Source organism: Schistocerca nitens, chromosome 8 (genome assembly GCF_023898315.1).
Source record: "Schistocerca nitens isolate TAMUIC-IGC-003100 chromosome 8, iqSchNite1.1, whole genome shotgun sequence".
NCBI lineage: Eukaryota > Metazoa > Arthropoda > Insecta > Orthoptera > Acrididae > Schistocerca > Schistocerca nitens.
This window is the reverse complement of record NC_064621.1, coordinates 300,677,220-300,691,418: the sequence shown is the minus strand read 5'-3', so window position 1 is coordinate 300,691,418 and position 14,199 is coordinate 300,677,220. Positions and strand designations below refer to the sequence as shown.

Below are 14,199 nucleotides of genomic sequence, written 5' to 3'. Positions count from 1 at the left end.
TTACATGGAATGGACAGTGTCCTCTTGTCCAGCTGATCCCATCATCGACTGAAAATTGTATGTTCGCCTAGTTGGAGACCACTTGTAACCATTCAACAACGGAATTTTTAAGAAAGACAATCCGCCATGTAACGGTCGATAATTGCTCTCGACTGGTTTGAAGAACACTCTGGGCAATTCGAGCGAATAATTTGGCCACCCAATAGCCCGACATGAATCCCATCGAACATTTATGGGACACAACCGAGAGATCTGTTTGTGCACAAAATCCTGCACAGCCAACAATTTCGCAGTTATGGACGGCTATAGAGGCAGCATGGCTCAGTATTTCTGCAGGGGACTTCCAACGACTTGTTGAGCCCATGCCACGTCTAGTTGCTGCACTAGTCGTGTGCGAAAGGAAGTCCGACGCGGTATTGGGGGATATCCCACGACTTTTGTCACCTCAATGTAAATAAGGCACTTAACTTCAGTGTGACTTACCAATAGTGGGGATTTTTAGTGCTCGAACTCTTTGGCGGTTTGTGAGTCCCCCCGTCTTTCCTATTTTCTGTTCCAGCCAATAAGGCCTTCTCCACATACGCATACGCGAGCTCTGTTCTCCCAGTCCTGAATTTATTTATGTTAACCAATGGTTGCTGCTCTTACAGTTTCTTAGCAAAAATTAACTGTCTCAACTAGCTTGAAACCAGCCTGATGCCTGCTGGTGCCACGCTCTCAAGTACGAAGGGATAGGATCGCCTCTTCACATTCCACTTCTAAGGTGTTATCTCTAAACTATCCCTCGCCCAGCATTTTCCACAATGCAAGACATTTGGCTCACTCGGTTCTTTACAATTTTGCACGCTCTCTCGGCGTTAGCATGTGGGGGGGAATAAAGTCGCTATGCGCCCCCTGCGCTGTCGGACACGCTACGTTAAATTACACTACTGGCCATTTCGATTGCTACACCAAGAAGAAATGCAGAAGATAAACGGGTATTCATTGGACAAATATATTATACTAGAACTGACATGTGATACCATTTTCACGCAATTTGGGTGCATAGATCCTGAGAAATCAGTACCCAGAACAACCACCTCAGGCCGTAATAACAGCCTTGATACGCCTGGGCATTTAGTCAAACAGAGCTTGGATGCCGTGTACAAGTACAGCTGCCCATGCAGCTTCAACACGATACCACAGTTCATCAAGAGTAGTGACTGGTGTACTGTGACGAGCCAGTTGCTCGGTCACCATTGACCAGACGTTTTCAATTGGTGAGAGATCTGGATAATGTGCTGGCCAGGGCAGCAGTCGAACATTTTCTGTATCCAGAAAGGCCCTTACAGGACCTGCAACATGCGGTCGTGCATTATCCTGCTCAAATGTAGGGTTTCGCAGGGATCGAATGAAGGGTAGAGCCACGGGTCGTAACACATCTGAAATGTAACGTTCACTTGTCAAAGTGCCGTCAATGGGAACAAAAGGTGACCGAGACGTGTTACCAATGGCACCCTATACCGTCACGCCGGGTGATACGCCAGTATGGCGATGACGACTACATCTTCCAATGTGCGTTCACCGCGATGTCGCCAAACACGGATGCGACCATCATGATGCTGTAAACAGAACCGGGATTCATCCGAAAAAATGACGTTTTGCCATTCGTGCACCCAGGTTCGTCGTTGAGTACACCATCGCAGGCGCTCCTGTCTGTGATGCAGCGTCAAGGGTAACCGCAGCCATGGTCTCCGAGCTGATAGTCCATGCTGCTGCAAACGTCGTCGAACTGTTCATGCAGATGGTTTGTGTCTTGCAAACGTCCCCATCTGGTGACTCAGGGATCGAGACGTGGCTGCACGATCCGTTACAGACATGCGGATAAGATGCCTGTCATCTCGTCTGCTAGTGATACGAGGCCGTTGGGATCCATCACGGCGTTCCGTATTACCCTCCTGAAACCACCGATTCCATATTCTGTTAACAGTCATTGGATCTCGACCAACGCGAGCAGAAATGTCGCGATACGATAAATCGCAATCACGATAGGCTACAATCCGACCTTTATCAAAGTCGGAAACGTGATGGTACGCATTTCTCCTCCTTACAAGAGGCATCACAACAACGTTTTACCAGACAACGCCGGTCAGCTGCTGTTTGTGTATGAGAAATGGGCTGGAAACTTTGCTAATGTGAGCACGTTGTAGGTGTCGCCACCGGCGCCAACCTTGAGTGAATGCTCTGAAGAGCTAATCATTTGCATATCACAGAATCTTCTTCCTGTCAGCTAAATTTCGCGTCTTTAGCATGTCATCTTCGTGGTGTAGCAATTTTAATGGCCAGTAGTGTAGTCTTCTATTACTCAATAGCCTCCTGCCACTTAGGGCACAAGCTCTTCTGCCATCCGAGAAACGCAAATACTGCCTGTGTAGCGGCCTCTGATCACAAGGGATACACCGGTCCTAGTGGCTTACAACCCGCTGCGTCGTCTCCCACGGCGGTGACGGCCCGTGCTCTTTGAAAAGGGTCCGTATCCTCTCGCGACTAATGGCTCGACATCGGTCCTCCCATCTCCACTCTGTGAAGCTTCACTCAACAAGCATTCAATGAGACTCTAAACCACTCATTTCAGTAATCCTCCAGAAAAAGAAGTTAATACAGAATTTTACTGCTTAGGTATGGCAATCACTGACATTAACTTTATCAATACTCGTAGTCTCATTTCTCGTCGGAAATTAATTCAGATGAGATGGACTGTTCAGTTTAAGAGTGTGCGACTATGATTCGTAGCAGTTTTAATAAAATGGTCGCATATCAGCGCATTAAAATTGTGAATCACAACTAGAGCATTATCTTTCGTGGCCATTTCGCCACCAGTGGACCAGCAAAAGTTTCGATATGCCACTAGTTCTACTCTACACTTCCTATCACCACACACACTTTTCCTTTAGGCTACAGGGAAGAAGTAACCCCACATGGAGTCGGAATACAGTCGAGTTTGACTTGCACACAACTGTTACTAATACAGCATATCTCTACTCTTTAACAGAGTAAACGATGCAATGAATATATATGACAAGCTACAACCAAGTACTGGGCCCGTCAAGAACAAGGAGTCACCTCATTAACATTCCTAGGGTTTAGGAAGTTGAACATTATGTTATATCCTGGAAGCTACGGATATAGGTTCGAGCTTCAACCTGACACACAGTTTTAATTCGTACCAATCTCCGCTGTCTTAAGTTAATTGATTCTTCGCTCGATTCATGATTATAAATGAGACGCAATATATCGTAGAACGTCCACAACATTGTGCTTTTGATTTACAGCTCCATTGTCTACCTTAATCGGGCATATAGCGCAAAACTTTACATTGGAACTTGCAGTATGTTAGTGATTTAAAGACAACTTGCTTTGCATGGCTGTGAAGTTACGTATGAAAGGAACACAGCGTGAACTGGAAGACTGGGAAACAACATCGCACTACGAGTGTACGCCGTCAGCAAACTGAGAAGAAAGTGCGTACTTACCCTCTGTCGTCGATCAGCGATACGTTGGCGTTCTGCTTGCTGAAGGCGAAGCAGGACCTCACTCGGATGCCGTACATGCCTGCCAAACAGGGATGCAAAACAGACACTTGAATTACGAAGTACAGCCGCATTGAAGACATAAAAAATTTTACAAGTCCTGATTTCACATAAGAAACACAACTACGAGGCATTCCCTATTTAGTGTTCAGAAGGGTCTATGTGTGACAAGAAAGGAAATTTAGTTGATTTAGCTTCTGAAGGCTTCGATGGATGAATAGACTCGACAAATACAATGATATCAATGAAAATTCTGCAAATCGTAAAAATGTGATGTTCCTTAACCCTATGAGTCCCAACAATATAAAAAATATTATCTAAAATTTAAATCTTTCAGTTTTGTTATAGTAGGCAATGGATAAAGTAGAAATATGCAAAAAGTAAACAAGGAGATAGTTTCACTTTGGAACCACTGGAAGATACTGTTTTCAGCCACTCATCATTTGTGTGCTATATTTGAAAACAATTTCGCATTTTGTTTCCTACGCAGCCCCACACCTCGAAACTCTCATGAACTCATAATGCCTAAAACGAATTATGGTCCTAAATAACAAGCAAAAATGGGCCTATAATGTAATAAATCCATGTCAAAATTACATGCTGCTCCTGCTCTTTTATATCTAAACCGTCCATAAAAGCAGTGGTACAAACTCAAATTTACGTTACAATGCAGTTATAAATACTTACTTTCCCTATCACATTTCCTACAGTCATTTGGCACCAACTCCATGCTGAATGTTACTTTGAACGCTGTAAATGACTGCTACAGTGCATTACATTCGTAGATGTACCTAAATGTATCGCAGGTCGTTGGTTCCCATAAGGTTATCTAAAAATGGTTCAAATGGCACTGAGCACTATGGGACTTAACATCTGTGGTCATCAGTCCCCTAGAACTTAGAACTATTTAAACCTAATTAACCTAAGGACATCACACACATCCATGCCCGAGGCAGGATTCGAACCTGCGACCGTAGCGGTCACGCGGTTCCAGACTGAAGCGCCTAGAACTGCACAGCCACACCGGCCGGCGAGTTATCTAAAATTATTACATGGTGACTTAACTACTTACTCGATTATTCAGAGATTTTTCCTTGCTATGTAAATCGAGCTAGTAACAGTCGAAACGGGTAGTTTAATTGTCTTGACTGACACTGATCAGCCAGAACATTACGACCACCTACCTAATATCCGGTATGTCTACTTTTGGCTCGGATAACAGTGGCGACGCGTCGTGACATGGAAGCAATGAGACCTTGGTAGGTCGCTGTCGCGAGTTGGCACCACACACACACACACACACACACACACACACGCGCGCGCGCGCGCGCGCGCGCGCGCGCTCGAGCGCGTGCGCGCGCGTCACCCGGTTTCCGCAAATTTCTGTGAGGGGTGCGATGAGATTTGACACCACGTTCAATGACATCCCCGATGTGTTCATCGGGTTCAGATCTGACGATTTGGGGGCCAGCACTTTGATGGGAACTCGCCACAGTGTTACTCTAACCATTCCATCACACTCCTGTGACATGGTGCGTTATCTTGGTGAAAAATGTCTCTGCCGTCGGGAAACATGATCGGCATAAAGGGGTGTACGTGGTCTGTAACGAGTGTACGATACTCCTTGACCGTCAGGGTGCCTTGCACGAGCTCCACTGGACCCATGGATGCGCACGTAAATGTTTCCAAAGCATTGTGGAGCCGCCGCCAGCTTGTGTCCGTCCCACAGTACAGGTGTCAAGGGGCTGTTCCCCTGGAAGGCGACGGATTCGCACCCTCCCATCGGCAAAAGATCTTGCTGAAAACCCAAGGAAATTCTGGTCTTACGTAAAATCGCTAAGCAGGTCGAAGGCTTCCATCCAGTCACTCACTGATCAGTCTGGCCTGGCAACGGAAGACAGCAAAACGAAAGCTGGAATTTTAAATTTAGCATTTGAGAAATCTTTCGCGCAGGAGGATCGTACAAACATACAGCCGTTTGAGTCTCGTACAGATTCCCGTATGGAAGACATAGTGATAGACATCCCTGGGGTTGTGAAGCAGCTGAATGGGTTGAAAATAAATAAATCGCCAGGTCCTGATGGGATTCCAATTCGGTTTTACAGAGAGTACTCTACGGCATTGGCTCCTTACTTAGCTTTCATTTATCGCGAATCTCTTGCCTAACGTAAAGTCCCGAGCGACTGGAAAAAAAGCGCAGGTGACGCCTGTATATAAGAAGGGTAGAAGGACGGATCCTCAAAATTACAGACCAATATCCTTAACATCGGTTTGTTGCAGGATTCTCGAACATATTCTCAGTTCGAATATAATGAATTTCCTTGAGACAGAGAAGTTGCTGTCCATGCATCAGCACGGCTTTAGAAAGCATCGCTCCTGCAAAACGCAACTTGCCCTTTTTTCGCAAGATATCTTGCGAACCATGGATGAAGGGTATCAGAAAGATGCCATATTCCTTGACTTCCGGAAAGTGTTTGACTCAGTGCCCCACTGCAGACTCCTAACTAAGGTACAAGCATTAGGGATTGGTTCCCAAGTATGTGAGTGGCTCGAAGACTTCTTAAGTAATACAACCCAGTACGTTGTCCTCGATGGTGAGTGTTCATCGGAGGTGAAGGTATCATCTGGAGTACCCCAGGGAAGTGTGGTAGGTCCGCTGTTATTTTCTATCTACATGAATGATCTTTTGGATAGGGTGGATAGCAATGTGCGGCTGTTTGCTGATGATGCTGTAGTGTACGGGAAGGTATCGTCGTTGAGTGACTGTAGGAGGATACAGGATGACTTGGACAGGATTTGTGACTGGTGTAAAGAATGGCAGATAACTCTAAATATGGATAAATGTAAATTAATGCAGATGAATAGGAAAAAGAATCCCGTAATGTTTGAATACTCGATTGGTAGTGTAGTGCTTGACACAGTCACGTCGATTAAATATTTGGGCGTAACATTGCACAGCGATATGAATTGGGACAAGCATGTAATGGCAGTTGTGGGGAAGGCGGATAGTCGTCTTCGGTTCATTGGTAGAATTTTGGGAAGATGTGGATCATCTGTAAAGGAGACCGCTTATAAAACACTAATGCGACCTATCCTTGAGTACTGCTCGAGCGTTTGGGATCTCTATCAGGTCGGCTTGAGGGAGGACATAGAAGCACTTCAGAGGCGGGCTGCTAGATTTGTTACTGGTAGGTTTGATCGTCACGCGAGTGTTACGGAAATGCTTCAGGAACTCGGGTGGGAGTCTCTGGAGGAAAACAAGCGTTCTTTTCGTGAATCGCTACTGAGGAAATTTAGAGAACCAGCATTTGAGGCTGACTGCAGTACAATTTTACTGCCGCCAACTTATATTTCGCGGAAAGACCATAAAGATAAGACAAGAGAGATTAGGGCTCGTACAGAGGCATATAGGCAGTCATTTTTCCCCCGTTCTGTTTTGGAGTGGAACAGGGAGAGAAGATGCTAGTTGTGGGACGAGGTACCCTCCGCCACGTACCGTATGGTGGATTGCGGAGTATATATGTAGATGTAGAAGGTATCGGTATCCATCAGACCATGCAACGCTCTGCCACTGTGCCAACGTCCATTGCCCAAAGCTCACATGGCAATTTCAGCCGTAGTTGCCGATGTCGTGGTGTTACCACTGGCACATGCATTGGTCGTCGGCTGCGGACGCCCATCGTTAGGAGTGTTGAGTTGCACTGTGTGCTCAGACACACTTGTACTCTGACCAGCATTAAAGTCTGATGTTAGTTTTGCCGAAGTTCTCCGCCTTTCCAGTATTCCAGTCTGCCCAGCCTACGAAGTCGACATCTGTAATGAGGGGTAACCGCCCAACCCCACGACATCTGGATGTGGTATCACCTTGGTTCCACCACGAGTTGAACATAATCTGTAGTGGACTGACAAGGCAGCCAGTCCACAGTGACGGGTAACCGAAAGGCACGCGTACACACACGCCGACTGGCGTTAAGTCTGAAACAGGATACGTGATGAAAGCTATAAAGAAAAGAACGGAGCTTCTCGTATGCTTAACTTTAATTCATTGTGGTACATTTCTCTTGATAATACAAGTGAGACTCTCTCCAGATATGGTTAATGCGCCTTGCTAGGTCGTAGCCATGGACTTAGCTGAAGGCTATTCTAACTGTCTCTCGGCAATTGAGAGAAAGGCTTCGTACGTGTAGTCGCTAGCAATGTCGTCCGTACAACTGGGGCGAGTGCTAGTAAGTCTCTCGAGACCTGCCTTGTGGTGGCGCTCGGTCTGCGATCCTGACAGTGGCGACACGCGGGTCCGACATGTACTAATGGACCGCGGCCGATTTAAGCTACCACCTAGCAAGTGTGGTGTCTGGCGGTGACACCACATAATCACCACAGCACTCCTAGAACACCCGACAAGTCGCTCAGTTTCCGAAACGCTCGTGGCGAGCCTCTGAGCCGTCGCAATCTGCCCTCGGTCAAACTCAGATGGATCGCGCGCCTTCCCCATCTTACACACGGACAGCATGCTCACTGATACTACATTGGCCGTGCTTGTGTCTGGCTAGGAGTCATTCCTCGCCAGGTGACGCTGCTGTCGCCTGGACGGGTTTATATCTGCAGTAGCTCGGCGGTAATGGCGTTCTGGCTGACCAGTATATGTTTATTATACTCGCCAAGAAATGGTCCAAAAGTCATAGTACATAGCAACTGCTAGGCCTTAAATTCGTGAAATAAAATTTCGTTTAACGTAAACCTAATGCGATGCAGCAAAGACGCTCATTCTACAGGAGTCAACTGAAGCTATGTTGCCAAAATATCGTACTTCCTAAATGACTAACAAATACAAACAGTTATTTTCCGTGTAAATTTAAGGTCACATATAAATAAAACACGTTTATAAATATGGTGATTTCATGATTTGATGGTTGTGCACTGCTAGCGAATAATAGCTCCTACTGCCAACTACCGATCAGTGAAAACGTGAGCAGTGAAGTAATATAGCAGGAAGTAAGTATGGATTTTCTGTGAGGTTATGAAAAGGCACTGTATGTGTCAGTTTGGTTTGGAGCGTGAGCTGGAAATGTAGTGTAGGAGATAGAACAGTTTGTGGCAGAACCAAGAGTTATGGAGGAGCTGGGAAACGGGAGACTATATCTGATAGCAAAAGTCGCCTTGATACATTATATGTAAATCCTGATTTCTACCAACTGCCCAATATGATATACACCTAAGCTGCTTCTATTATAAACAGACAAGAGATGAATAGCATGCTACCAGTTAGAGCAACACGAGAAGTGATGTTGAAATGTAAGCTGGGAATCTATCTTCCCAAGGTGTAGCATCTCTTCAGTTGCGAGAAACTGTTATAATTTCTTCTTTGTTACAGATTCATCCACCTTTTCTCCACATAACGGAATGGACGCTGTGTGCTTATTGTACTCACTGATCGGATCCGCGTGTATGATTGCTAGAGTGCGGGCCGGATATCACGTACTCAATAAACTTCGAACGGTTTATTTCGCAGCCGAAATGCTGCAAAGGTACTGATAACGATTCTCTTGCCCGCCGGTCGGATTGTGTTTGGTTTTCTGTGGCCAGTTTAAGGCCCAGAGAACACAAGCAGCCGCTCGGGGCACTAAGCCTAAGACGGGTGTCAGAAAAGCCGAAGCCCAAAATTTGAGTCAAGTGCAAGGTCCGATTCCACCCGTCTGCTTTGACCCATGACATCCTGTGTGACGTCATGAGTTTACGGTGCGAAAGATGTATGCGACCTGCTATTAAATGGAACTGAAGGAAACTATATGTTTGTGAACTATGCTGCTTATTCCAGACATGTCATGATTTGCTTCGAGCAGCAGTTTTGCGACAGCACAGTTGTTTCAGACGTCATCAATGTCAGCCAGATGATGCATTATCTGAAGATGACCTACTACTAGAGCCCGAAACCGGTCCTATTTTTAATAAAAGATTGTGCGATCGAGACTGCTGCTTACTAATGTTATTTAAATGACAGATCGTTGCTTCCCATAATGTAATCTAAAAATTATGACATGGTGACATAACTATTTACGCGATTAAATAGAGGTTTTTCCTCGCTATGTGAATCGAGCTAGTAAAAGCCACCTGATACGGATATTTTAACTGTCTTGACTTATGTTTATTATACTGTTCAGAAAATGGTCCAAAAATCATAGTTAATAGCAACTGTTCGGCCTTAAATTAGTGAAATAAAATTTCATTTAGTGTTAACTCCTTTTATGACATAGTTTGGCCAATTTTAGACCGCTTAGAACCCAAGACTATGCAATATTTTACTTCTTATCTTTCCAGCGCTGGCTGATGGTCTGCCTCTGATCATCTGACATCTCTCTCCTAAATTTGTGATTTTTGTTGTTGAAAAGAAAGACAGGTTGCTACATTTATACTGCAACCTAAAATTTTCTGTGTCCTGCATGGTGTCTACTGTAATGTTAAGTGCACTCAGATTCCTTTTTGTGCGTTCCAGCCATCGCTTGGAGTTTTCAAATTTATAAATGAAACTGATAATTTTCTTGGTTAGCCTAATGGCACTCATTCTGTGAATATAACGGTAAAACTTTAATCTCCTCTTCCTTATTGTGTCTGTTATTGTTTGTATGTTACTGTACAAATCTTTATTTCTTCCCTTCGCCCAGTTTTGTGGTTCTACAATGTTTCTGAATATTTTCCTTTCTTTTAAATGGGGCAACTCCTCAAGTCCTCAGTGTGACTGTGGTGATGTGTGTCTGACAAAGCAACCATATTGTGAGTGAGTGCAACGCTGTAGAGTACCCTGGACCAAAAACAGGTCTATACGCTGCAATTTGTTGGTTGAATGGCTTACAATTAGACACTAATATATGAGGATTATGCTTGCCGCCAATGCTGTCTGTGAGTGTCTGTTCGACTAGCGATCTGGTTGTTTTGTCGACGTCCGCTTCTTCCAGTTTTAGAATTACTGTCTGTCTACGGAATCTTAGGCTGTTTCTAAAGTCAATGAAAGTAACGACTGTATTAAGATTCCGTGTTGTTCTTATCCTGAGGATCGTTTTCATGTTAAATATTGCCGGCCGGAGTGGCCGTGCGGTTCTAGGCGTTACAGTCTGGAGCCGAGCGACCGCTACGGTCGCAGGTTCGAATCCTGCCTCGGGCATGGATGTGTGTGATTTCCTTATGTTAGTTAGGTTTAATTAGTTTTAAGTTCTAGGCGACTGATGACCTCAGAAGTTAAGTCGCATAGTGCTCAGAGTCATTTGAACCATGTTAAATATTTGCTCTGGGCACGATCTATTTTTTTTTCTTTTTTAACCCTGCATAGCACTCGCTTGTTGTGTGTTCTGCTTGGTCCTCTTGTTCAGTAGAACTTTGGATATAATTTCGTAGGTGACTGGGAGTAAGGATGTGCCTCGATAATTGTTGGTGTCTGTTCTGTCCCGCTTCTTATGTAGCGGATGGATTATGGTTTTTTCCAATCTTTCTGTATTCTTCCCTTCTCCCAGCAATCTTTAATAACCTCGTAAGTAGTTTCAACTGCCCGCTTCCCTGCCAGTTTCCAGATCTCAGCTGATATCCCGTCTTCACGTGGTGCTCTGTTGTTTTTCACAACTTTTTTATTTGGAAGTTTTTTTTTTGTTGGGGTTTAAGGGCGCTCAACTACTGAGGTCATTAGCGCCCAGTCACAGTTGTTAGAGCACATAGAATCTAGTAAAACTCAAGGGGGAGGGGGGGGGGGGACACCAGAAAGTTCTGACAAAGATGCAGATAAAATAAGTGGAAGAGTTAGACGTCTTTGGACAGGCCAGTCAAAGTAATGAAACGAAGAACACGAGCAGCTGCTCGAGCGTCATCAGCTAAAATATCCTGTAAAGTAGATGGCAGAGACAGGACAACACGTGATTGACTAAACGGGGACACGACAATAAAACATGGCGCACTGTTAATGCATGACCACAAGGGCACTGCGGGGCTGGGTCACCGGAGAGCAGGTAGCGGTGGCTAAACCGGCAATGCCCAATCCACAACCTGGTCAGAAGGACCTCTTCTCGCCGAGATGGTCGGGAGGAGGTTGTCAAAGCAGTTGGGAACGGTTTTACTGCCCGGAGCTTGTTTCCTTGAAGTGATGACCAAGTATCCCACCACAACGACACAAGCCTCTTACAAACAACCCCACTAACGTCAGATGACGGGACACAATGGGAGGCTGGCCGAAGCAGGAGGACTGCAGCCTTGGCTGCGGCATCAGCAGCCTCATTCCCAGGCACTCCCACATGGCCGGGAACCCACAGAAAGCTGACAGGAGAGCCATCTGCAGCAAAAGAATGGAAGGACTGCACCAAGGGATGGACAGGATATGGAGCTCCAAGACTCTGAAGAGCACTGAGTGAATTAGAGCAGAGTACATACGATGAATGGCGGTGGCGGGGGGCATACTGAACGGCCTGATGTAGAGCAAAAAGCTCGGCCGTAAAGCTGGAACATTGGTCGAGGAGCCGGTATTTAAAGGCGACGGCCCCGACGACAAAGGCACAGCCGACACCATCGTCAGTTTTGGAGTCATCAGTGTAAATAAAGGTGTGACTGGCAAGTCGCGCACGAAGTTCGTCAAACCGTGAGCAATACACTGCAGCCGGAGTACCCTCCTTCGGGAGCGAGCTGAGGTCGAGATAAATATGAACCGGAGCCTGGAGCCAAGGTGGTGTCGGGCTCTCACCCTCTCTGAAGGTGGTAGGGAGGGCAAAATCCAATTGTCGAAGCAGGCGACGAAAGCGGACACCAGGGGGCAGCAGGGCAGACACATACAACCCATACTGACGGTCGAGAGAATCGGCGAAGAAGGGCTGATAAGAGGGGTGGTCGGGCATTGACAACAGCCGGCAGGCATACCGACAAAGCAGTACGTCGCGCCGGTAGGGCAACGGTAATTCGGCAGCTTCAGCGTAAAGACTCTCGACGGGACTAGTGTAGAATGCTCCGGTCGCAAGTCGTAACCCCCTATGGTGGATAGAGTTGAGACGGCGTAAGAGGGATGGCCGAGCAGACGAATAGACGAGGCTCCCATAATCCAGCTTTGATCGGACTATGGACCGATACAAGCGAAGCAGGACAGTGCGATCCGCTCCCCAAGATGAACCACTAAGAACTCTGAGGACATTAAGGGAACGTGTACAACGGGCAGCCAAATAAGAGACGTGCGGAGACCAACAAAGTTTCCTGTCCAGTGTGAGCCCTATAAACCTAGTTGTTTCCACGAAGGGGAGAACAATGGGACCGAGATGTAAGGAAGGCGGAAGGAACGCTTTATATCGCCAAAAGTTGATGCAAACCGTCTTCTCTTCAGAGAACCGGAAGCCATTTGCCACACTCCATGAGTATAGGCTGTCTAGACAACGCTGAAGGCAGCACTCCAGGAGACATGTTCTCTGGGCACTGCAGTAGATCGCGAAGTCATCGACAAAAAGAGAGCCCGAGACATTAGGTGGAATGCAATCCATAATTGGATTGATCGCTATGGCAAAAAGGGCTACGCTCAAGACGGAGCCCTGAGGCACTCCGTTCTCCTGGAGGAAGACGTCGGACAATACGGAACCCACACGTACCCTAAACTTTCGATCTGTTAAAAAGGAATCAATAAAAAGGGGCAGGCGACCGCGTAGACCCCACCTGTGCATAGTGCGGAGGATACCTCCTCTCCAACAGGTATCATAAGCCTTCTCCAAATCGAAGAACACGGCTACCGTTTGGCGCTTTCGCAAAAAGTTGTTCATGATGAATGTCGACAAGGTCACAAGGTGGTCAACAGCGGAGCGGCGGCGACGAAAGCCGCATTGAACATTGGTAAGTAGCCGTCGAGATTCAAGAATCCAAACTAACCGAGCGTTAACCATGCGCTCCATCACCTTACAGACACAGCTTGTAAGAGAAATGGGGCGGTAACTAGAAGGAAGGTGTCTATCCTTCCCGGGTTTGGGTATAGGAACAACGACGGCGTCACGCCAACGCATGGGGACTTGACCTTCGGTCCAGACGCGATTGTAGGTACGAAGAAGGAAGCTTTTGCCCGCCGGAGAAAGGTGTGCCAGCATCTGAACGTGAATGGCATCTGGCTCCGGAGCAGAGGACCGGAACAGTGCAAGTGCACGTTCGAGTTCCCGCATAATAAAGGGGGCATTATAATTTTCCAGATTCAGCGAGTGGAAGGAAGGTCGCCGAGCCTCTTCTGCCTCTTTCCTGGGAAGGAAGGCAGGGTGGTAATGGGCGAAGCTTGAAACCTCCGCGAAAAAGCGGCCGAAGGCGTTGGAGACATCCACAGGATCAACAAGGACCTCATTACCTGAAGTCAGGCCAGGTACCGAGGAGTGGGCCTTAATGTCCGACAGCCGGCGCAGGTCACCCCAGACGACAGAAGAGGGAGTAAAACTGTTAAAGGAGCTGGTGAAAGAGGCCCCAACAAGCTTTTTTGCTGTCTTTGATGACTCTACGGCATTACGCTCGGAGTCTTTTGTATCCAATACAATTCGCCAACGTAGGATGGCGGCGAAAGGTGCGTAAAGCACGTCGGCGAGCACGGATAGCGTCTCTACAAGCCTCATTCCACCAGGGGACGGAAACGCGACGTGAAGAAGAGGTA

The 14,199-nt window shown here is 46.7% G+C and overlaps 1 protein-coding gene across 1 annotated transcript in view; it reads right to left on the bottom strand.

Moving 5' to 3' along the window:
• LOC126198905 (uncharacterized) overlaps positions 1-14,199 on the bottom strand; it is a 503,369-nt gene that overhangs the window by 47,839 nt on the left and 441,331 nt on the right. Inside the window, exon 5 of the mRNA XM_049935532.1 lies at positions 3,513-3,591. Coding sequence (XP_049791489.1) covers positions 3,513-3,591 — 79 coding nt within the window. The remainder of the gene's footprint in view (positions 1-3,512; positions 3,592-14,199) is intronic.